Consider the following 22,881-nt stretch of genomic DNA (forward strand, 5'->3'; position numbering starts at 1 on the left):
AAAAGACATCTATTAGCATTAATCCAGGTTTTGTCTAATCAATCCTTTATTTCGAGAAATTTTACTATGTGAGTCACATAACTAACATTACTAATGTGAGTCTAGTTTACTTCTTGACAAGTGCACTCATGTTCCTACTTATTTATTTTAAAGCATAAGCTAAAAAAAAGTCAATGTTTAAGTCTACTTTTTTTCCTAATCAGAGGCTTAACCGGTGGCCAATAAAAGAAAAATAAAACGGGAAAAATCTTTTTCATTATATTATTATCTTATTACGGTATATTATTAGGTATACTCTTTCATAAAAAACTTTTTTATTGAAAATCTTGCATTTTAGCATCCAAGTAAAAATTAAAGGTACGAGCAATCTCCATATTTGTAAAATTTAATGCACCATATCTTGAGCTATTCAACCAAAGAAAATTTTAATAAATAGTACTCCACTCCAGTTAATATGACAGGTGAAAGAAAGTAGAAAATTAGAAATGTGAACTATAATAATTTTCAATTAAAAAGTACTCATTAGTTTATCATGTTTTGAATAATAAAACTTGTAATTTCGAAGAAATAAGATTTTCAATTAAAAAAAATTCTTATCAAAGCGTTGATCTTGGGAGATTTTTTTTTTCCTTTTACTGCCCATCACTTAAATATTGTCTTTTTTAGTTTATGCTTTAAAATAAGTAAGTAGGAACATGAGTCTATTTGTCAAGAAATAAACTAGACTTATATAAGTAACGTTGGTTATGTGAATCAGTAAAATTTCTTTTTTCTTACTACTTACCCAATAATAGTCTATAAATTGAAAAAGACATATTTTAGCACAAATTTAGTACGTAATTTGCTAAGATGACTAATATTGGAATGCAGTACTAATATCAATTCTCGTAAAATTTTGAGATCCACTTAACTACTTAGAAATTCGAGTTTAGGAGACAAATTTGTGCATTTTGTAAGTGAAAGTGAAGTGCTCCACGAATAGGAAATTCCGTTCTTTTTTGACATCCCACGTTAAGCCCACGTTCCCCAGAGATTCTGGGGAAAAAAAATTCCCGGCGGTTCCACCGGCTTTGTACACTTTCTTTTCACCGCTTTTCCGACATCTTCGCCAAAAAATAGTACTGAAAAATTCAGTAAAAAACAAATAGTACTCAAAGGTAAAAAATGTGTAAAAGAAGCCATGGAAATTTCTCCCTGTTGTCCGTTTCTTCAAAAAGAACATAGCAAAGCTTTAAAGCTCACCTTTTGTTTTTATTCACTAGAAGCTTAATAAAAACTCACTTATTACCAGATAGCAATAATAAGTGTGTAAACTGCATTTTCTGCAGGGACCCATTTTAGCCGTTTTGTTTTGAATGTTTGTCTTTAATTTGTCTACAACTGTCCCCACCTCATCATCCTCAACTTCTTCTAACTCTGTACTTTTTTACACACACACACACACACACACACACTTTCTCTCTCTAAAGAACCCCACTTAGCTGTATTCTACTGAAAAAGCTCTCTGTAAACACTTCTCAAAACAAAAACCCTCCAATATTTTTCAACTTTTTTTATTCTTTCCTCATTCTTTTGTGCTTTTTCAAGACTTGTTTATTCTATTTTGCTAATTGTGTTCATCCCTAGACACTCTTTTTTTAAGTCTAAAGCAGAGATGAGTGAAACCCCATCTCCTAGATTCTTAAACACAATGACCCAATTGAAAATTTTCAAGAAATTCAAACGCTTGAAGCTTTTTGAGCCATCACCAGGAGTACTTGGCTGCTTTTTCTTCACTGTTTGCTTATTCTTGTGTCTGTTCTTGTTGGATTACAGAAAAGTAAACAAAGGGCCTCGTTTGTATCAGCAAACATCCTTGTTTGCTACGTGGATTGGGCTCAATGGATCGTCTATTCCATATAACAAGAGTGAAAAGTGGGATTTTTTGGAAAAGGGAGCAGAAAGTTGTGATCTTTTTTATGGGAATTGGGTTTGGGATGAAAGTTATCCACTGTATAAATCAAAGGATTGTAAGTTCTTGGATGAAGGCTTTCGTTGTTCTGAGAATGGTAGACCTGATAATTTTTTTACTAAATGGCGTTGGCAACCTAAAGATTGCAACTTGCCCAGGTTTATTTACTTAATTTTCTTCTTATACTGAGTACTTTATTTACTTTGCTTGAGTTCTACTGGTAATTTAACTAATGAATTTAAAAGAGAAGAAAGTGAAAGAATTGCTTAAACCGTTTAGGTGTTGATATGATATGTTTTAGAAAACCCCTAATTTGATTTTCTTGCATAGCATTTCCTGCTCGTCTAGCTGATTAAGGTTTTGCGGATTTAAGTTATATATACTTACAGTTTAAAGAACTTTTTGTACTGAATTTTAACCCGTAATAGCAGGTAACGGGTTAGTTGACTTGTAATTAACTAATAAGTGACATGATTGTGTAAATATTGTTTACTCTTCAGTGCATAGAACTTAAACTCAAGTTATCCACATTGAATTACTATGTGAATTTAATTAGATATATACACTGACAGTGGAAACTTTGTTACACAATTTAACTGGTCGTAGCAGGTTCACATTCTATTTTGCAAGTTACCATTTCAGTCTTGACATAAAGAATTACCTATTAGGCCAATTTTACCTGATGGTGTGTATAAAGAATATGTACATCTGTCTGTGCGTAGAACTTAAAATCTTACTATGTTGGCTCTCGTTGAGCATCATCTAAAGTTGTTAGCTTAATGCTTTAAATTTAACATTGTTATTTTAAGAGGACTTTGCCGTCAGTTGGTGAGAGCTTTTCATAATCTTTTCCATGATTATTGAATGCAAATTTTGGTGTTTTGATTACTTTAAGCAGATTCAATGCAAAAGTTATGTTAGAAAAGCTGCGAAACAGACGGGTTGTATTTGTTGGGGATTCAATTGGAAGAAACCAGTGGGAATCTCTTCTCTGCATGTTGTCTTCTGCAGTTCCTGATAAAAGCAAGATATATGAAGTCAATGGAAATCCGATCACCAAGCACATGGGTTTCTTGATTTTTAAGTTCAAGGATTTCAACTGCACTGTTGAGTACTATAGAGCTCCATTCCTAGTGTTTCAGGGTCGTCCGCCTTCGGGGGCTCCCAAAAATGTTAAATTGACATTGAGGTTAGATCAAATGGATTGGAGCTCTGCTCAGTGGAAAGGGGCAGATGTTTTGATATTCAACAGTGGTCACTGGTGGATTCATGAAAAAACTATTAGAGAGTAAGCTCTTTTCTTTCTTTATCAATTTAAGCTCATAGAGCTGCTGCAAATAACTATTGAACACTGATTTTATTTTTATGTGAAGAACTAAGTCCAATAGAGCTGCTGCAAATAAATTATAGGCATGCTATTATTAGAATCTTTCCCAACACAGCCAATAGTTGTATTATACTGTTTGTTGCTATGGTTGTATATATTTCCTTTCTAGATTTCGCATTTAGAAAGCTAGAAGTAAGGCCCCATAATAACTAGACATATACAAAAAATCTATTAATTAAAAATCTGCAAAAGATTGGTAAAACATAAGAAAGTTGTTAGCAACCACAAGATATGTAGTACATAGTGAAATCTAGCATAACCATTTGCCACATATTGCCAGAACCTTCAAATTTGTTGAGCTACTTTATGGCAAGGATTTTCCATGGAAAAGAATAGTACACAACAGAAGACCAAATAACTGATAACCATTAGCGAGCACCCCGGCTACTATGCGCTTTAGATCTTCCAATGCTCTCTTTGCACATTGTGAAAGGAAAAATGAACGGATGGGAGGGGTAGAGTATTGAAAATTATTGGTGCTCAATGTCGTTTTTGGATTGTGCCCATGCACTAAGCATGTTTTGCATAAGATGTGTGATGTCCCCTCATTCATGGTTAAATACGTCCTTATGTTATATTTGGCAGTGAAGGATTCAGCTAATTGATCTAAACTAGGTACCTTAAGTACTGGATATGTTTAGCAAATTAGGTTTGGCAGTGCAGTCACTGGAAATGGTTCAGTAATGGATTGTCATTTAGCATAAAATAAGATTTAGAATTTGACTCCTCCGTCATGTATCAATAGGAAATATAAAAAAGCTATCATGAATTCATGATATGCATAATTGAAGGTGGTAAATTTGAATATCCGCATATTGAAGCTTCTTTAAATATGTTTTAGCTCTTTCATTTGGCCTTTTTTGTGTTAGCCTTGAGGTTGGCCTTCTTTCTGAAATTGCAAGGGTTCAGTGAGGTATGAGTGATTAGGATTTGTCGTTGGATTCTATTAGCTAAACAATGCTACCACTATTATGTATTCCCTAGCAATATTTATTAGGGAAAAACAACGTAATTTTTCTAGATAAGTAGCTTAAGAGGTTTGTATGAAGCTGGTGACTTGGATTTAGTTCTCTATTGTCCTCATCAAGTAAATATTATTCCTCAAGCTGTTTAGATTTGTTGCTTCTCATCACTAAGTAGTGTATTAACATTAAGCACTTTAAGGTTGCTATCAACGTTTGTTGCTTTTGTGAATCATGTAACTCTTGATTACCTGTAATACTAATAAGTCTAATATAGTTGTGACTTCTTGATTTGCTTACTTGATAGGGGATGTTACTTTCAAGAAGGTGGAGAAGTCAACATGACCATGAGTATTGAGACTGCATATCAAAAGTCGATTTTGAGATTGGTTGATTGGATAGGTCATGAAGTGAACATGACCAAGACGCATGTTGTATTTCGAACTTATGCTCCTGTCCATTTCAGGTATGTCTTTGTCTTGATCTGTTGAATGAAGGTGACTTTCTATAAGACGTAGGTACTGAGTTTAGACCTAGCTAGCCCTTGGAGATTTCTCGATTATCACAAATAAAATAAAAAGAGAAGAAGAAAAGGAAGATGAGAACATTTAAGGTTATGAGATTCATAATCCTTAGTATCTATTGGTCGTATTAAGTGAGGTCTGAGTTGTTATTGGTAGGGGTTGTACTTGTGTTATACTGTAAAAATGGAAGATATTGAGTGTATGTACGTGTCATACAAATTTGAGAAAACACACACCCGGTATGCATGTCCATATATCTGTACGCAAGTCAGTGTGTATCTCTACCCCACATTCAATGTTTCCTTTGCTTTTACAGACAGTTTAAGAAAATAATAGGTCAAAAGATCTCCACTCCAATTTGTCATAATTCATAACCTCCTCTTCCCCAAATTGTCTCTCGACATGCATATTTCAGTGGCATTGATTGTGTTCGAATTTCTGTTTCCAACATGGACATATCTGCTGTTACTACGCTATTTTCAATAATCAGATGGCAAAGTCCATGCTTACATCTTTCAATTCACGAGCTGGCAACATATTTCGTGACGATATAATATACATGCAGATTAGTTTATTCATTGCTTCATTATACATCTACTTGTATTTATTCAGTCAACAAGCGATTAATGAATCACTTTGATGAATAGAGGTGGGGACTGGAAGACTGGTGGTAACTGTCATCTGGAGACACTACCTAATATAGGATCGTCCCAAGAGTCGCTGAAGACATCATTTGAATATAACACAGTGATTAATGTGCTGTCAGAGCAACAGAAGAAATCAAAAGCGTGGAACTTGGATTTACTGAATGTAACAGGAATGACATTTCAGAGAAGAGATGGTCACTCATCTTTGTATTACTTAGGTCCTAAGGTTGGACCGGCTCCTCTCCACCGCCAAGACTGCAGCCACTGGTGTCTCCCCGGTGTCCCTGATACATGGAACGAGCTTCTGTATGCCACCTTCCTCAAACGGGAGTTAGCTCGTGCAAATAAACTTCTTGATCTCCCTCATGATAGGTAAAGAGAAACCATGTCAACAAGTTGTCCCCGACATTTCAAATGTTACGTCTTGTACCAAATGTAAGAGGAGTTGATTCTTTAAGTACTAGGATTTCCTAATCCTAGTACTCTTTCAGTCTCAAGGACTATAAGACTGCGTACCTCTGAAAGGAAACTCGAGTTAGAAAATCCTCAACTTTTGCGCCAAATGGTGTATTGCTATGGAGATTAAACATAAGGAATCTGTCCTTTTTCAAGATTAAATTTGAAAATATTAGTAGGGGCATTCTCTCCTGAGCTGATGATATACAACTTATGCAGTTTGTATGCTTAGGATTATTTAGAATCTTTGTACATAGCATTGTGTGTTGTATACAGAGACATTAACTTTTATACAAAATCCTGTGCATTTGATGCAATTGCAAAATTGTAAATACTTATCTTTTTATTTTACCACAACTTGAGTTGAATTGATCTTTGTCATATGCAATGTTCATCATGTTAATTCATAATGTCAATTGATTAGACAATGTTTTTTGGGTAGTACAGCTTCATAAATTCCTTTTTTTTGGGTGATTAGATGAGTAATCGACACGTCAAGATATTGAAGCAATCCAATTACCAGCACGGAACAACAATTTATTACCCTGCAACTGCAAGAGAAAACATATACTCTATTCGTTTCATTTTATGGGAATTTATTTCGTATTTAATCAAATTTAAAAGAAAAGGGATCATTTTTTAAATATAAAAAAAATTTAACTTAATTTTATATTTATGTCTAATATGTATATAATCGTGTGTTATTTTATACTTCAATGCTACACAAGAGGAGGGGAGAGGGGAGGGGAGGAGGGAGGAAATTTGTGTGGTGTCCAATTTTTGCGTGCACTAATTATAGGAAGGACCTGGTTCTTCTAAGTGCTCCTTAACATACTATTGCTGAAATAGTAAATGCGGAAAGTAAAGAACACAAGTATTTTACGTGGAAAATACCTGGCTCAAAAGGTGAAAAAACCACGACCTACTTCTCAGTAGGATTTTTCCAAACTCTCCACTAAATCACTGAGCCAAAAATTGCATTTACAAAATACTTTTGTAAATCTAGGATTAACTCTAACCCCGTTGTGGTAACCAGCCTCTAACTGCTGTGACAACTTCAAGTTAACTCTAACTTGAATACTCTGAGTACCTATTACAATTGCCTCTAGATAAAGTTGAAAGGTACAATATGAAAACACCTACTACAATTGAACTAGAATAAAAGACAAATACTTGGAACTGATTCTTCTATGTAGTTCATGTAGCTTCAAGTTTGCACACTTGAATCACGCACGAATTGCTTGTAAAATGCCTTGCTATTTTGCTCTCAATTCACGTTTAACTTCTGCTTTTGTGCATACCTGTAGAATGAGAATATCCTGCAATATATAGAGTTAGTAGATGAAGAAATAACTAGAGTTCTAATGCTACTCTTCCTTGGTGGAAGAGTTCTAGTTGATCTCTAACTTCTAACTCCTCCCTTATCTTGGATAGTGTTCTCTTTGATTAAGGAGTCCTTCTCCTTATCAATTATGCAACCTTTTCAATTAGGAGATATCAATTATACCAGGTTAAGCTAATCTCCTTCACGTGTATCCCACATGCTCGAATCTGCCCGTGTCTATGCACACAAGGGATTGACTTGGTTCATGCCTGAGCTTCCTTTGTCAATCTTCAAAACAAACCTTCACTTGGACCAACATTTAAAATTACAAGTTTTAAAAGTCGTATTGTCATACAAATATTATGACATACTATAAGACAACAAATTAAAAAGCCATTCTTTCTTTTTTAAACTCAATAGTCAGCCAAATAAAATTACATAAAGTGAAACAATGCGAGTATCAAGGATAAATGATAATTTTGTGATATAATTGAAGAACTCGCATGGTCAAAGATATTTATTATTACTATAGTTTTATGTTTTTGTCAAGTAGAGGTATCTTGTTAGAGAGAAAAATTTAAGCATCCGGCCACCTTTACAAAACCGTTAAAGTTGTAGCGTCAATTTATATATTAAGTCGATAAATAATTTTCCCCATATATCCAATGGAGGCAATTATATATATTATGTGGTTTTTTTCGTCTGTCTAAATTTTAATGAATAAATTAAGTTATCCTTGTAATATTAGTCACAAGCTAACTCGAATATCACGAATATAAAAATGGAAAAGAGCAAAGTTTTTTTTTCCTCCTAAGAGTAAGTTGATGCTCGCTCGTAACTGTAGCCATTACATTCAGACAGTGACCACGGTGTAGAAGATCTAGCAAATCTTTGTCCTATGACATTTCTTGGAAAGATAGGTCCCTCTCAAAATTATTGTCTTCATCTCCTAGTAAAAGATAATGGTACAAGTTCGGACGTAGCTGATGTGAAAGAAAATGAAACGCATGACAAAAAGAACGGTGACCTCGTAGTTAACAAAGTGAGTGTTAATTATAAAATTTTAGGTTCAAACCTGAGCAACAATAAAAATATTAGGTAATTTGTTGTCATTTGAGTTTTGATAGACAAATTATCTCTTATTTATGCTGGTTAAGAGATAACAAGCATGTAGTAAGTAAGCACAAGGCACAAGCTAGCTAGAACATTACAAAGTATAGTTTTAAAGGGAAAAAAGAGACCTAGATTTACTTTGATTATTACATGTACGTTTTACAAGCCTATAAGAGCAATCATCATACAGAAGAAACCTATGACGAGAGTGTGGTGTACTTTGTGAGAGAAACACAAATTATAGCCAATAGAAACACGAAACGTAGTCTTATAATGATAGAAATAGTGGATACTTTGGCTCGTATTTCGACACGTAAGGGCATATAAATCTTTGGACTTTCAAAAAGTAGAAGCTCTAATCTCTCCCAATTCCCACTGAGTCGTGATTGTATAAAACTGAGGGGCCAATGCTAAAGGAAAAGCGTCGGCTCCTATTCATCAGCTTCCAAATTTGGTCAGCTTTGTTTAGATTTTTTACCTATCTTCCGCGGAATGTGGTATTTGGTTGGACATGGATTACTTTTTTATTTCTAGGGCGTGCAAAATTCAACGGTATATGACTGTACATTATTAGTTTAAATATGTTACGACATTTTTGTCCTTATAAATATATGACATTAAAAATAAAAGTTGAAGTTTAAAATAAGTTTACTTCTAAATATAATAAGGTGTTATCTTTTTTTATTATTACTTTAAAAAAAAAGAGTATTGCCAATTTGTCATATGAAACTAAGTGAGTACAAAATTCCTTTTTTCACACGAGAATGGGAACTATTCTTTTTAGACTTTAACTTGATATTATATACTATAACAAATTGTTTATATTGCCAGTGCAATGTTATTTGTTATAATATGTTATTTATATTTTTTTTTTAAAAAGTAACTTATTCGATTTATTACGGATATTTACTTATAAATATCTTTTAGGTGGCCAAAAAGTTCTTTTGTGTACATATAAATCAGTTTTAAGCTTTTATTTTCTCTCTCACATGTTGTCAAGAGAGTGAACACATTTTCTCTACAATATCATGGTGTATTTATTCTAGTTCGAAAAAGTCCACGAAGGTAATTGACTCCCATAAAATATAAGTGTGTAACTATAAGTTCAGGGGATATTAGTGTCTTTTCTTTTTTTTAATTGTTAGTGTGAGAAAAATAAAGTAAAGTTATTTTTTTGGAAAAAACATAAATTTCTCTAGAATGTCCTAGTGTAGTATCCTTGATATTTCTCTAGTAGACACATCTAGATATTCTAGAATGTTGTGGAAAGATAAGGTTAACTAGTAGATACATCTAGATATTCTAGAGTATTGTGGGAAGATAAGATTAATTAGATTTTTCTTGTACAAGTTCTAGAATATTAACTAGAACCATCCTTAGAGAAGTATAAATATGGATGGTCTTAGGCATTTGTAACTAAGCCAAAATCAAGAAAGCCTTCTTTCCTAAACAAAGTTCTCATCTCCAAAACTTTCCTTCTCTTTTCAAAGCTTCATTTTCTTTAGTTGAATCTTCCTATTTTTAGTTAACGATCTTGGGCTAGCAGAAAGTCTCCAAATAATACTTTTCTTCTATTATTCTTTACATGTTATCAGAGCCATAGTTGGCTTCTAGATATATTTGAAAGGTCGGGTTAGTGATTGATTCAACTGGTTTCTCTAAATAGATTTGGGTGGTCGTGCTAACGGATTTTGGATGGAGTTATTGAACCGGTCCAACTACAAGGTATGAAAGACTTGTATGGAGTCATACCTTGTTGGTGAGGATTTGTTGTCAATGGGAGTAAGACAAGTCTTCCTACTGACGCACCGAAAAATAGCAATGCGCGTAAGAAGCGAAAGCAGATTAATGCTAAGACGGAGTTTATCCTAAAGAGGTTTATCTCTCCTAATTTATTTGATCATATTATAAGGTGTAAATTAGCTCATAAAATATGGAGGACCTTCGATCGGCTGTTCAACAAGAAGGATGAAGCTCAACTACAGATTTTGGAGAATGAGTTAGCTAACACCACTCAAGGTAATCTCTCTATCGTCGAGTATTTTTTGAAGGTTAAAAATCTGTGTTCCAAAATTTCTCTATTGAATCCGGACGAGGCTATCTCTGAAGCATGAATAAGAAGAATTATTATTCATGGTTTACAGCCAGAATATATTCCCTTTGTTACATCGATTCTAGGATAGGTTCAATAACCATCTTTGAAAAAATTTGAGAATTTGCTGTCATCACAGGAGCTACTAGCCAAACAGGTGGCTGGTGTATCTATCAAAAAAGGGGAAGGAAATGCTCTTGTCGCTAATAAGAGGAACTTTAAAGGAAAATCAAGAGATAGCATGCACTTTCGATTCTCAAGTGGTTCAAGCTCGCCAGGAAAGAAGGGGGAGTCTTCCAGCAACGGTAAAAAGCCTTTGAAATATTATCGTTGTGGCAAAGTCGGACACATAAAAAGGTCGAGCCAAAGAGAAAAATATGGCTCAAACAAAGAAAGCTGCTAAAGAAGAAGAAAAAGAAGAAGACTGGGGAAAGTGCTTCGCAACGGAGACTCGAGCAATAAATTCCATGGCTTCCATAAATTTTGAAAGAGAGTGGATCGTGGATTCAGGATGTGGGCACCATCTTACTGGAGATCAATCCAAATTCTCTACCTTTCGCAAATATAACGGACATGATGTCATTGTTACAGCAGATAATACGGTCCATAATGTGGAGAAGGAAGGCATTATTGTGATCAACGAGAAACAAAAAGACACTAGCACACTCAATAGTGTCTTTCATGTTCCAGGTATGAATAAAAATCTATTTTTAGTTGCAAATGCTATAGATGCCGGAAACTATTTGCTATTTGGCCAACGTGATATGAAGTTTCTCCTAAATATCAAGGTGCTCAAGGCATATATCATTCACTCAGGTAAGAGAGTTAATGATTTATATGTCTTATCTGCCTCTAATGCATATATTGAGAAGACGAGTAGCAATGATAACACAAATCTTTGGCATGCTACACTTGGACATTTAGCATGGATAAATTAAAAGCCATGGTAAAAGGATTGCCTAACTTAAGAAATTTTGGCGGAGGAGAGGTTTGTGAAGGATGTCAATATGGAAAGGCACATTGTCTTCCATTTGATAGATCCATGTCAAGGTGCAATGCCTCACTAGAACTTATTCACAGTGACTTGATGGGGTCAGGAGAACTCCTTTATTCTCAGGCTATTCTTATATGCTAATTTTCTTTGATGATTTTACTAGATTCACTTGGGTTTATTTTGTAAAGCACAAGTAGTAAGTTTTTAATAAGTTTGTGGAGTTCAAAGAAACAGTTGAAGACGAACTCAATTCCAGAATAAGGCGGCTGCAAACTGATAATGGCGGTGAGTTCACTTCAGATAAATTTCTTTCCTTTTGTCGTCGGCATGGCATTAAAAGAGAACTCACATGGGCTGATACATCACAACAAAATGGAGTGGCTGAAAGGAAGATCCGGCACTTAACTGAGACATGTAAGAGTTGGATTCATGCCAAGAATTTATCTAGAGCCTTATGGGCTGAAGGAATGAAATGTGTAGCGTATGTGATTAACATGATGCCGCTTTCTCCAAACAATATGAAGTCTCCCTACGAATTAATGTTTGGAGAAAAGCCCAACGTTAAACACCTCAGGGTTTTTGGCTCTATTTGTTATGTTCACATTCTGAATTCTCAATGGAGCAAGTTGGATGCCAAGGCAAGGAAATGCATCTTTGTCGGATATGATTAAAGAAAAAAGAGATGGAAGTATATGGATCCTAAAACTCATCTCTTTGTTGTCTCAAGAGATGTCATATTCGACGAAGTGTCTTTGTATATGGAGCTGCATTGGATGCAGCGAGTTCAAAAACCTTAAATAATAGAGATTCAAGCCTGCCCATTGCAGGTGCTTCTCTAAATAATACAGCTGACGAGGAGTTAAGATAAATGGGGAGCCTTGGACCTCAACAACATGAAACTCAACAAGAAGATTATTCAAGTGGTTTGGGATGGCCAAGAAGAGCTATTATCAAGCCAACTCGCTTAAGAGATGAAAATTTTATCTGTACGAATTCCTGTTTCTTTGCAGGACCAATTGATGATGAAGAACCTTCTTCTTTCGAAGATGCTAAAGGAATCAAAGAGTGGGAGCTTACTATGGATGATGAAATGGAGGCTCTGATAGAAATTCAAACCCTGAGCCTTGTACCAAAAGCCAAAGGATGTACATCTCATTTCCTGTAAATGGGTTTATAAAATCAAAAGAAGAGAAGATGGCAGCATAGATAGATATAAAGCAAGGTTGGTTGCTCGAGGATTTTCTCAAAAGTAAGACGAAGATTACAAAGAAACCTTCAGTCCGGTGACTAAGATGATCTCAGTCCGAATTGTGCTAGCCTTGGCAGCCTCGCATAATTGGAAGTTATGGCAACTTGACGTGAATAATACTTTCTTATATGGAGAGCTTAGCAAAGATATTTATATGGACCAACCACCCGAGTATATCTCTAATTTACATCTTGATTATGTCTGCAAACTTAAGAAGGCCCTTTATGGCCTCAAGCAAGCTCCACGAGCATGGTATGGAAAAATTGCTCAGTATCTACATTTCTGTGGCTATAATGCATCACAATCAGATCCTAGCTTATTTGTTAAAAAACAAGGAGACTTGCATATAGTTGTTCTTTTGTACGTGGATGATATGATAATAACATGAAACAATGAAGATGAAGTTGCTAGGCTTCAAGATGAGCTTTCCATAAGATTTGACATCAAGAAGTTGGGAGAACTACACCATTTTCTTGGCTTAGAGGTGACAAACATGAACAAAGGGATCTTTGTCACTCAAGAAGGATATGCCAAGAAACTTGTTGACAGGTTTGGATTGAAGCAAAGCAAAATATGTTCTACTCCTCTTGAGATAAGTACAAGGTTAAGGTAGGACGAAGGCTCACTTCTTGCAGATCCCAAGCCTTTTTGAGCTCTTGTTGAAAGTCTCTTGTATTTGACTATTACAAGGCCAGACATTGCCTTCTCTGTGGGATATGTCAGCAGATTTATGCAAAGCCCAAGAAAACCTCACTTAGAAGCTGCAAAAAGGATTCTATATATCAACTCAACATCAGATATGGGTTTGTTCTTCCAGAAGAAGAATGATTTGGTGTTAGCTGGTTATACAAATGGCAATTTTGTTGGTGATTTGGATGACCGAAGATCTACATCGAGCTATATTTTTCTCTATGATGGAACAAGTATTTCTTGGTGTAGCAAGAAGCAGGACTCAATTTCCTTGTCAACCACGGAGGCGGAGTATAAAGCAGTTGCTCTTACTGCTCAAGAATGTGTATGGCTACAAAGACTTGCTGAAGACTTACATCTACCTATATCAAAGCCAACTGTGATCTTTGGAGATAATTAAAGTTCCATCAAGTTTACAAATAATTCAGTATTCCATGCAAGAACTAAATACATTGAGGTGGAACACCACTTTATACGGAAAAAGGTTCTTGATGGAACTATCAATACTTTGGAAGTACGAAGTCAGGAGAATATTGCTGATATCTTCACCAAGTCACTTGATAAAGCTTCGTTCGAGTTCTCCCGTGACAAGCTTGGAGTAGTTTCCAAAAAATTACTTTAAGGGAGAGTGTGAGAAAAATAAAGTAAAGTTAATTTTTTGGAAAAAACATAGATTTCTCTAGAATGTTCTAGTGTAGTATCCTTGATATTTTTATGGTAGACACATATAGATGTTCTAGAATGTTGTGGAAAGATAATATTATCTAGTAGACACATCTAGATATTCTAGAGTATTATGAGAAGATAAGGTTAACTAGATTTTTCTTGTACAAGTTCTAGAATATTATCTAGAACCATCCTTAGAGAAGTATAAATATGAGTGGTCTTAGGCATTTGTAACTAAGCCAAAATCAAGAAAGCCTTCTTTCCTAAATAAAGTTCTCATCTCCAAAACTTTCCTTCTCTTTTCAAAGCTTCATTTTCTTTAGTTGAATCTTCCTATTTTTAGTTAACGATCTTGGGCTAGCAGAAGATCTCTAAATAATACTTTCTTTTGCAATTTCTTACAGGTAGGCTGCCAATTCAATATTACAACATTAATGTATGACTTTTGTTGACTTCTTTAGCACTGATTAATATGAAAAAGTTTTGTGGTTCGCTGTTTCATTTTGGAAACTAATTATCTGCCATAGTTTGAACTGTGGCTGTATCTTGTTTATTTCATTTTCAGATATTTCTGTCTGGGAGTTGATTCCATTTTAGCTTTGCGAACAGAAATATTGGCTCAAATAGAATCACGAACAAGCGCCAAGCAGTAGCCTTTCTCCTCTTTCACTACTTACTACCAGCCCCGCTCATATACTCTTGATCATGAGTGTAACGGTCTAACTTGATGGATCCATAATTTTTTTTACGGGTTTTGAATTTTATTAAAAGTAACTTATTGAGTCCTGGATAAGTTATATGATTTCTTAACAAAAATATAGAATTTTGGACAAAACTATCAAATTCTGCCGAACCAGTAGATTGAACTCCAGCTCCGCCTTTGAGCTTGTATTACTTTAAAACGTGTCAATATTTCCTTAGGTTTGCTTCCTTAAATATTCAATAAATTTTTCATGTTTTGATAATATGGATTTGCTTAGGAGTTTACATACCCCTTAGGGCTCATCATTTTCGCTCATATTATCTCAAAGCATTATATTTGCCCTTACTACTGTACAAGATTGCAAGTGCAAGACTCTAATATCATATGTAATAGCTTATCTCATTAGGTTCTTGGGCTTGCTTACTTAAATACCTAATATTTTTTTATATCTTGTTGTTGTGAAATTTGCCTAAAATATTATAATAAAAGTATCTAGCTAAATTATCTTTTATCTCTCCTTAAACATCTCACTTGATTAATAATCCATCAATTGGAAATTTGGAAAAGGAAAGAAAAATATGAAGAAAGAAATACTACTATACTTTTTAAATGATCAAATATTTTGAGACAAATTCAAATTACTAAATTTTTTAATATTTGAGGCGGCGAGAGAGGTGATAGGGGTCTCGACGGGCTACTCTGGTGGGCACAAAGAAAACTACTGGTGGAATGAAGTGGTCCAAGGTAAAGTGAAAGCGAAGAAGGCGGCGTACCTGAAGTTAGTAGGGAGCACAGGCGAGGAGGAGAGGAGAGCGAACAGTGAGAGGTATAAGGTAGCAAGGAAAGAGACGAAGCTCGCAGTCACGGAGGCTAAAACTGCGGCTTTTGCTCGTCTGTACGAGGATCTGGGGAACAAAGGCGGGGAGAAGAAGTTATTCCGGCTATCCAAGTCGAGAGAGAGGAAGGCTCAGGATTTGGACCAAATGAGGTGTATCAAAGACGAGGACAGTAGGGTATTGATAGGAGAGGACCAGATTAAACAGAGATGGCAGACCTACTTTCATAAACTTCTGAATAAAAAAGGGGATGGGGATATTGTGATAGGTGAATTGGAGTATTTCGAGAGTCATCGTGACTTTAGGTATTATAGGAGCATCAAGGTTGAGGAGGTCGTGAGGGCTATGCGTAAGATGAGTAGGGACAGAGCTACCGGGCCAGACAAAATTCCGGTAGAATTTTGGAGGTGTGTGGGTAGAGCAATTTTGGAGTGGTTAACTGGGCTGTTTAATATTATTTTCAGCGCGAAGAGGATACTGGATGAGTGGAGGTGGAGTACGGTAGTTCTGTTATACAAGAACAATGGTGATATTCATAGTTGTAATAACTATAGGGGTATCAAATTGCTGAGTCATACCATGAAAGTTTGGGAGATGATGGTAGAAGTGAGGGTGAGGAGGACGTTATCTATATCCGAAAACTAGTTCGGGTTCATGCTGGGGTGTTCTACTACGGAAGCTATCCACCTTATTAGAAGGTTGGTGGAACAATACATGGATAGGAAGAAGGATCTACACATGGTATTTATTGATCTGGAGAAAGCGTATGACAAGGTTCATATAGAGGTTCTATGGAGATTCTTGGAGGCAAAAGATGTGTCGGTTGCTTACATTAGGGCGATTAAGGACATGTATGATGGAGCGACAACTTGGGTTAGGACAGTGGGAGGCGACCCAGAGCACTTTTCGGCTGTTATGGGGTTACACCAAGGATTTGTACTCAACCCATTCTTATTTTCCCTGGTGATGGATGCATTGACACACCATATTCAAGGGGAGGTATCATGGTGTATGTTATTCGCTGACGATATGGTTCTGATTGATGAGACGCATGGCGGCGTTAATGAGAGGCTGTAGGTTTGGAGACATGCTCTTGAGTCTAAGGTTTTCATTTTGAGCAGGACTAAGGCGGAATACCTGGAGTGCAAGTTCAACGCCGATCCGATGGAGCAGGATTGGAAATTAGGCTTGAATCACAGGTCATCCCCAAGAGGGGCTGTTTCAAGTACCTTAGGTCAGTTATACATGGGGATGGGGAGATCGACGAGGATGTCACACACCGTATAGCGGTTGTTAGACTGGCCATGTTGTATGGGGATGAGTGTTGGCCAGTTAAGAACTCACATGTCCAGAAGATGAAAGTGTTGAAGAGCTCAGCTATGGAGTCTATCGAGTTCAAACACAGAAGATATCGGAGAGAAGAGAGAAGAAGAACAGTGAAAAATAAAATTTGTACAATCCTATAACCAACTAACTAACTACTACTTATACAACTAACAACCTACCTATCTTTACTTAATTATAGGTGTTAATTACAGCTCATTGACAGCTGTACACCCATACACCTAGAGTTATCTACACTCCCTCTCAAGTTGAGGGATGAAAACATGTCCTTCATTCCCAGCTTGCTCACTAAGTAATCATGTTGTGGACTATATAGGCTCTTTGTCAGTACATCTGCAAGTTGTTCTTTGGTTCCAATATGCTGCGTTTGAATCAGACCTTCATGAATTTTTTCCCTCACAAAGTAATAAACTATGTCAATATGCTTTGTCCTTTCATGAAAGATGGGATGTGCTGCAATTTGAATAGCAGCGTTGCTATCGCAGAAAAGTTGTATCGGAACTTCAACCTCAATGTTAAGCTCTCTGAATAGTCATGTTAGCCATGTAACTTCTGCTACTGTTGTGGCCATGCTTCTGAATTCTGCTTCAGCTGAGCTTCTTGAGACTATTCCTTGCTTCTTTGATTTCTACGATATCAAAGCTTTTCCAAACTTGATCACATAACCAGTTACTGATCTTCTTGTTTCCACACAAACACCCCAGTCTGAATCACAGTAGGCAGTTAACTTCAAATTTCCATCGGTTGGCATGAACAGACCTAGACTTGGAGTTCCCTTTATATACCTGATGACCCTCATGGCAGCAGTCATGTAAGACTGTTTAGGAGCATGCATGAACTGACTAAGTACTTGAACCACAAAGGCTATGCCAGGCCTAGTCATGGTTAAGTACAATAGTCTGCCTACTATTCTCTGATATTTCCCTTTGTCTTCAAGTTCATTGTCATTGTCACTACCATTCTTGGTGACAACCTTATCAAACTCCATAGAAGTTACCTTGTGATTGAACTCCAGTGGAGTAGTTACTGGCTTTCCACCTAACAAACCTAGTTCAGAAACTAGTTCAAGTGCACACTTTCTTTGGCACATTTGAATTCCTTTTTCTGATCTAGAAAATTCAATGCCCAAGAAGTATTTTAGTTCCCCGAGGTCTTTCACTTTGAATCTGACTTGTAAGTCCTTCCTCACTTGCTCAATCAGCTTCAAATTAGTTCATATTACTAGGAGATCATCCACATAGACAAGTATGACCACCAGATTTGATCCTTTTTCTTGTGTAAAGAGAGAATAGTCATAATGAGATTGTTTGAACCCCATATCCAATAGAGCTTCTGTTAACTTCAAGTTTCACTGTCTAGGAGCTTGTTTTAGTCCATACAAGGACTTGTTGAGCTTGCATACCTTCTTATACTCCCCCTGGCTTGAAAAGCCATCTGGAATTTGCATAAAGACTTCTTCAGAAAGATCCCCTTGGAGAAATGCATTATGCACATCCATCTGAAAAATGTACCAGTGAGAGGCTGCTGCTAGAGCCACCACAGACCTAACTGTAACCATTTTTGCCATGGGAGAGAATGTCTCATTATAGTCTAATCCATCCTGTTGACTATAGCCTTTTGCTACAAGCCTGGCTTTATATCGTTTAACCTCTCCATTTGATTTGTATTTTACCTTGAACACTCATTTGCAACTAATGAGAGATTTGTCCTGAGGCAAATCAACTATGGTCCAAGTTTGGTTTTCTTCAAGTGCTGCTATTTCTGCCTTCATAGCATCAACCCAGAGAAGATATTTGCATATTTCAGCATAGGATGAAGGCTCAAGAACTGCGGAGTAAGCAGCCAATAAGGTTTTATAGGTAGGGGAGAGGTAATCATAACAAACATAGGAGGAGATAGGATAAGGGCAGGAGGATAGCTTAGACTGCACTACATAGTCCTGCATCCACACATGTGGTTTAGACGGTCTCAAAGATCTTTTAAGAGCATCTACAACTGGCTGAACCATAGATTGAGAGGGTAATAAAGAATTGGGAGAAGAAGCAAAAGGATACAGTAATGAGGAACTGGGAGAAGAAGTAGAGGAAGATGGTGGAAGAGAGATACCAGGAGAAGCAAGGGTAGAAGAGGAAGGAAGAATCTCCTCAGAAATGGCAGAAGATACAGGATCAGACACTTTAAGCTCTAGAATAGGAAATAAAGGTGTGATTTGAGACTTCATGTCTCTGAAAGGAAAAATGTCTTCCTTGAAGATTGCATCTCTGCTAACAAAAAAATCTTTACTACTGAGATCATACAAATGATAGCCTTTTTGAGTAACAGAATACCCCAAATGCATAACAGTTATTGCTCTAGGACAGAACTTGTCAGTTTTCTTCACATTAGTAGCATAACATAAGCTACCAAATACCTTTAAATGCTGTAAGGAAGGAGCTTTAGAAAACAGTCGCTCAAATGGAGATTGACCCCTTAGAAGAATGGTAGGTAGCCTATTCAAAAGATACACTGCAGTTGTGACACATTCTCCCCAAAACTTTAAGGGAATGAATGCTTGAAACCTCAATGCTCTAGCCATATCTAAGATATATCTGTGTCTTCTTTCTACCATCCCATTCTGCTGAGGTGTGTAGATGCAAGAGCTTTGATGAATCACTCCATGTTCCTTAAGTAGCTAATTTACTTGTTCATTGAAGAACTCAGATCCATTGTCTATTCTAAGACACTTGACAACACAATTAAAATGAGTCTTGGTCAATACAAGAAAATCTCTCAGAATAACAACAGAGTCAGACTTATTATTCATTAAAAAAATTCAAGTATATCTTGAGTAGTCTTCTACCAGGGTCATGAAGTATCTTTTACCATCATATGTTGGGACTCTATATGGACCCCAAATATTAGCATGAATAAGATCAAATGCAGAAGTAGAACTGCTATTACTTAAGGAAAAGGGCAATCTTGTTTGCTTGGCAATAGGACATACAGTACAATTGTGATCTTTCACATGTAAGTTTTTCAGAGTACTAATGCTTATCAGAACCTTCAGGGGTGGATGTCCAAGTCTTCTACGCCACAAAGATATGTTATCACAAGATGTATGTTCACCCTCAGTTTTATTCTTAGTACTGAAACTAAAAATATTATTTACACATGAGTTATTTACATATGAGGCAGGCAGACAATGTTTACTGGCAGAATCAGAATTGAGTCGTACTTGTGAACTGGCTTTCAGTATGTAGAGACCCTGATCCTCCTTACCAATCCCTATCACTTTCCCACTGAAGAGTTCCTGAAATAAGCAGAAATCAGGAAAGAATGTTGCTAGACATTTTAGCTCTTTGGTGATCCTAGAGACTAATAATAGATTATACTTGAAGTCTGGAATGTATAGAACATTATGAAGAGTTCTATCTTGAAAAATATACGAATCACCAGTTTTCTGAATAGTTACTTGTTCTCCAGTAGGTAGATGTACTTTGTTTATTTCCAAACCTGTAAACTCCTTGAATGTACTAAGTAACTCCAAGTTGTGTACCATGTGATTAGTAGCCCTTGTGTCAACTATCCAGTTATTGTCGACTAGATTAGACATAAGAGCTGTAGTAATACCTGCAGGTCCTACTTTATATGTGTTGGCTACAAGTTCAACTTTTTTTCCTTGGTTCAGCATTTGCAAAATCTGAGAGTATTGTTCTGGCATGAAGAATTGAGCAGGTGATGAGAATTGTGTAGTTAAAGAGCTCCCAGCAGCCTGACAACTGGACTGAGACAGATTCTGCTACATATCAGGTGCTGAAGATGCTGAATTTGTATTGATCACATTATTGGCATAGTTGTTACGTCCTCCTCCTTTCTTTTTATACTTGAAATCAGCTGGATAACCATGTAGCTTATAGCAACTATCCTTTGTGTGACCTTTGAACTTGCAGTATTCACAATAAAGGGGAACCTTCCCATTCCCATAGTTGTTTCTAGGTCTGTAGCTACCTCCACGTGTTCCTCTATTGCTTAGGAATGCAGCATGTTCTCCAATTTCAGCACCAACACCACTAGCATTCCCTCCACTTGTTTTCCTTTGGCTCTCAACATTAACAATCATAGCATAAGCTTGGTTTATGTTTGGCAGTGGTCTAATCATGAGAACTTGATTCTTAGCATTCTCATAAGACTTATTTAAACCTGACAAAAATTGATACAATTTTTTAACTTGATAATGTTCAGCATATTGCCTAGACTCAGGGCATCCACAAGAGGGTGGAGGATCCAGAGTTTCATATTCATCCCATAGTTCATGTAATCTCAAAAAATACACAGATACTGAAGACACTCCCTGAACAAGTGTGGCAATTTCCTTATGCAAATAGCATGCTCTAGATGCATTCACTTTGTCAAACCTCTCTCTTAAGTCTTCCCACACCTTATATGCATTAGAAGCATATATTACTGTGCTAATTAGACTTGGAGAGACTGTGTTCATTATCCATGCTAACACAATTGCATTACACCTATCCCACAACTCGTGTAGACTAACATCATACATCTCCTTTCTACAGGTTCCTAACACAAATCCTAATTTGTTTTCACCGTAAAGAACAATTTTCATAGATCTACTCCAAATCGAGTAATTTTCAGAACCTTGAAGTTGAATTGAGATAAGAATAGAACCTTGAGTGTCTGAAGGATGAATGTATATTGGATGATTGTGATGAGCAAGCTCTAGGTTCTGTGGTTGAGCAGCCGGTGTACCTGAGGTTTGAGCAAATGGTATTTCTTCTCTTGTCGGCATCGTTGAGATGCAATTTCAGCAGAAACGCCTCCTTATCTCTTCGCAAAATCACAATCGAGCACTGGATTGTACTCGCAATTTCTCAAAGGAAACAAGCTATTCGTTGAGTTCCAGCCAGATACAGAAAAGCCCTTATTTTGGGACTTTTGCTCTTAGTTGAGAAATTGACTCAACAAATGCTGCTTGACACTCGTCTACTGCTTGCTGAGCTGAAGGATCTAACGCACAGCTCTGATACCATGTTGAAGAGTTCAGCTATGGAGTCTATCGAGTTCAAAGACAGAAGATATCGGAGAGAAGAGAGAAGAAGAAGAGAGGTTCCATTATAAGAACAGTGAAAAATAAAATATGTACAATCCTATAACCAACTAACTAACAACTACTTATACAACTAACAACCTACCTATCTTAACTTAATTATAGCTGTTAATTACAGCTCATTGACAGTTGTACACCCATACACCTAGAGTTCTCTACAGAAAGAAGCAGAAATGAGGATGTTGAGGTGGATGTGCGGGCACACTAAGATGGATAAGATTAGGACTGAGGATATTCGGGAGAAGGTGAGCGTAGCCCCCATGGATGACAAGCTGCGGGAAGCGAGACACAGATGGTTCGGGCACATTCAGAGGAGAAGCCTAGATACCCCAGTAAGGAGGTGTGAGCGATTGTCTTTGGTGGGTACGAGGAGAGATAGATGGCGTCCTAAGAAGTATTGGGGAGAGGTAGTCAGGCAGGATATGGCGTGGCTTCAGATTACCGAGGACATGGCCCTTGATATGAAGTTATGGAGGTCGAGCATTAAGGTTGTAAGTTAGGAGGAAGTTGTGCATATTTCTACTTCACACTAGAGTGAGGCTAGTCTGATAGGATTTGGTGTTAGACTGCTAGTGGTTAATATTGTGTTCACACTACTCTTCCGTTTTTCATACTGTTGGGCCTTATCTACTGGTTATTGTTTTGCTTTTCCTCTATTTTTTGGTTCTTGTGATGATGTTATTTTTTTTCTATGGTTTCTGTTGATGATACTGATATATTACCTCTTTTCGTCTTCTTTTTGTCTTCTTGAGCCGAGGGTCTATCGAAAACAACCTCTCTACTCCCTCGAGGTAGGGATAAGGTCTACGTACATATTACCCTCCTCAGACCCCACTAGT

General features: G+C 36.5%; 3 protein-coding genes across 3 annotated transcripts; 1 reads left to right on the plus strand and 2 right to left on the minus strand.

Moving 5' to 3' along the window:
• The first annotated feature begins 1,428 nt into the window (after window positions 1-1,428).
• On the plus strand, window positions 1,429-6,244 carry LOC107775496 (protein trichome birefringence-like 10). Its single transcript, XM_016595235.2, has 4 exons — window positions 1,429-2,109; window positions 2,850-3,239; window positions 4,608-4,766; window positions 5,472-6,244. The coding sequence occupies exons 1-4, from the start codon at window positions 1,655-1,657 to the stop codon at window positions 5,845-5,847; spliced, it is 1,380 nt and encodes a 459-aa protein (XP_016450721.1). The 5' UTR covers window positions 1,429-1,654; the 3' UTR covers window positions 5,848-6,244.
• Window positions 6,245-18,619: 12,375 nt separating this feature from the next.
• LOC142176739 (uncharacterized) lies at window positions 18,620-19,513 on the minus strand. The gene has a single exon (XM_075244976.1). The coding sequence runs from the start codon at window positions 19,511-19,513 to the stop codon at window positions 18,620-18,622; it is 894 nt and encodes a 297-aa protein (XP_075101077.1).
• Window positions 19,514-20,716: 1,203 nt separating this feature from the next.
• On the minus strand, window positions 20,717-21,724 carry LOC107775499 (uncharacterized). The gene has a single exon (XM_016595237.2). It carries the CDS (start codon window positions 21,722-21,724, stop codon window positions 20,717-20,719), a length of 1,008 nt encoding a protein of 335 aa, XP_016450723.2.
• Window positions 21,725-22,881: the final 1,157 nt, after the last annotated feature.

Source organism: Nicotiana tabacum, chromosome 22, assembly GCF_000715075.1.
Source record: "Nicotiana tabacum cultivar K326 chromosome 22, ASM71507v2, whole genome shotgun sequence".
In the NCBI taxonomy this organism is placed as follows: domain Eukaryota; kingdom Viridiplantae; phylum Streptophyta; class Magnoliopsida; order Solanales; family Solanaceae; genus Nicotiana; species Nicotiana tabacum.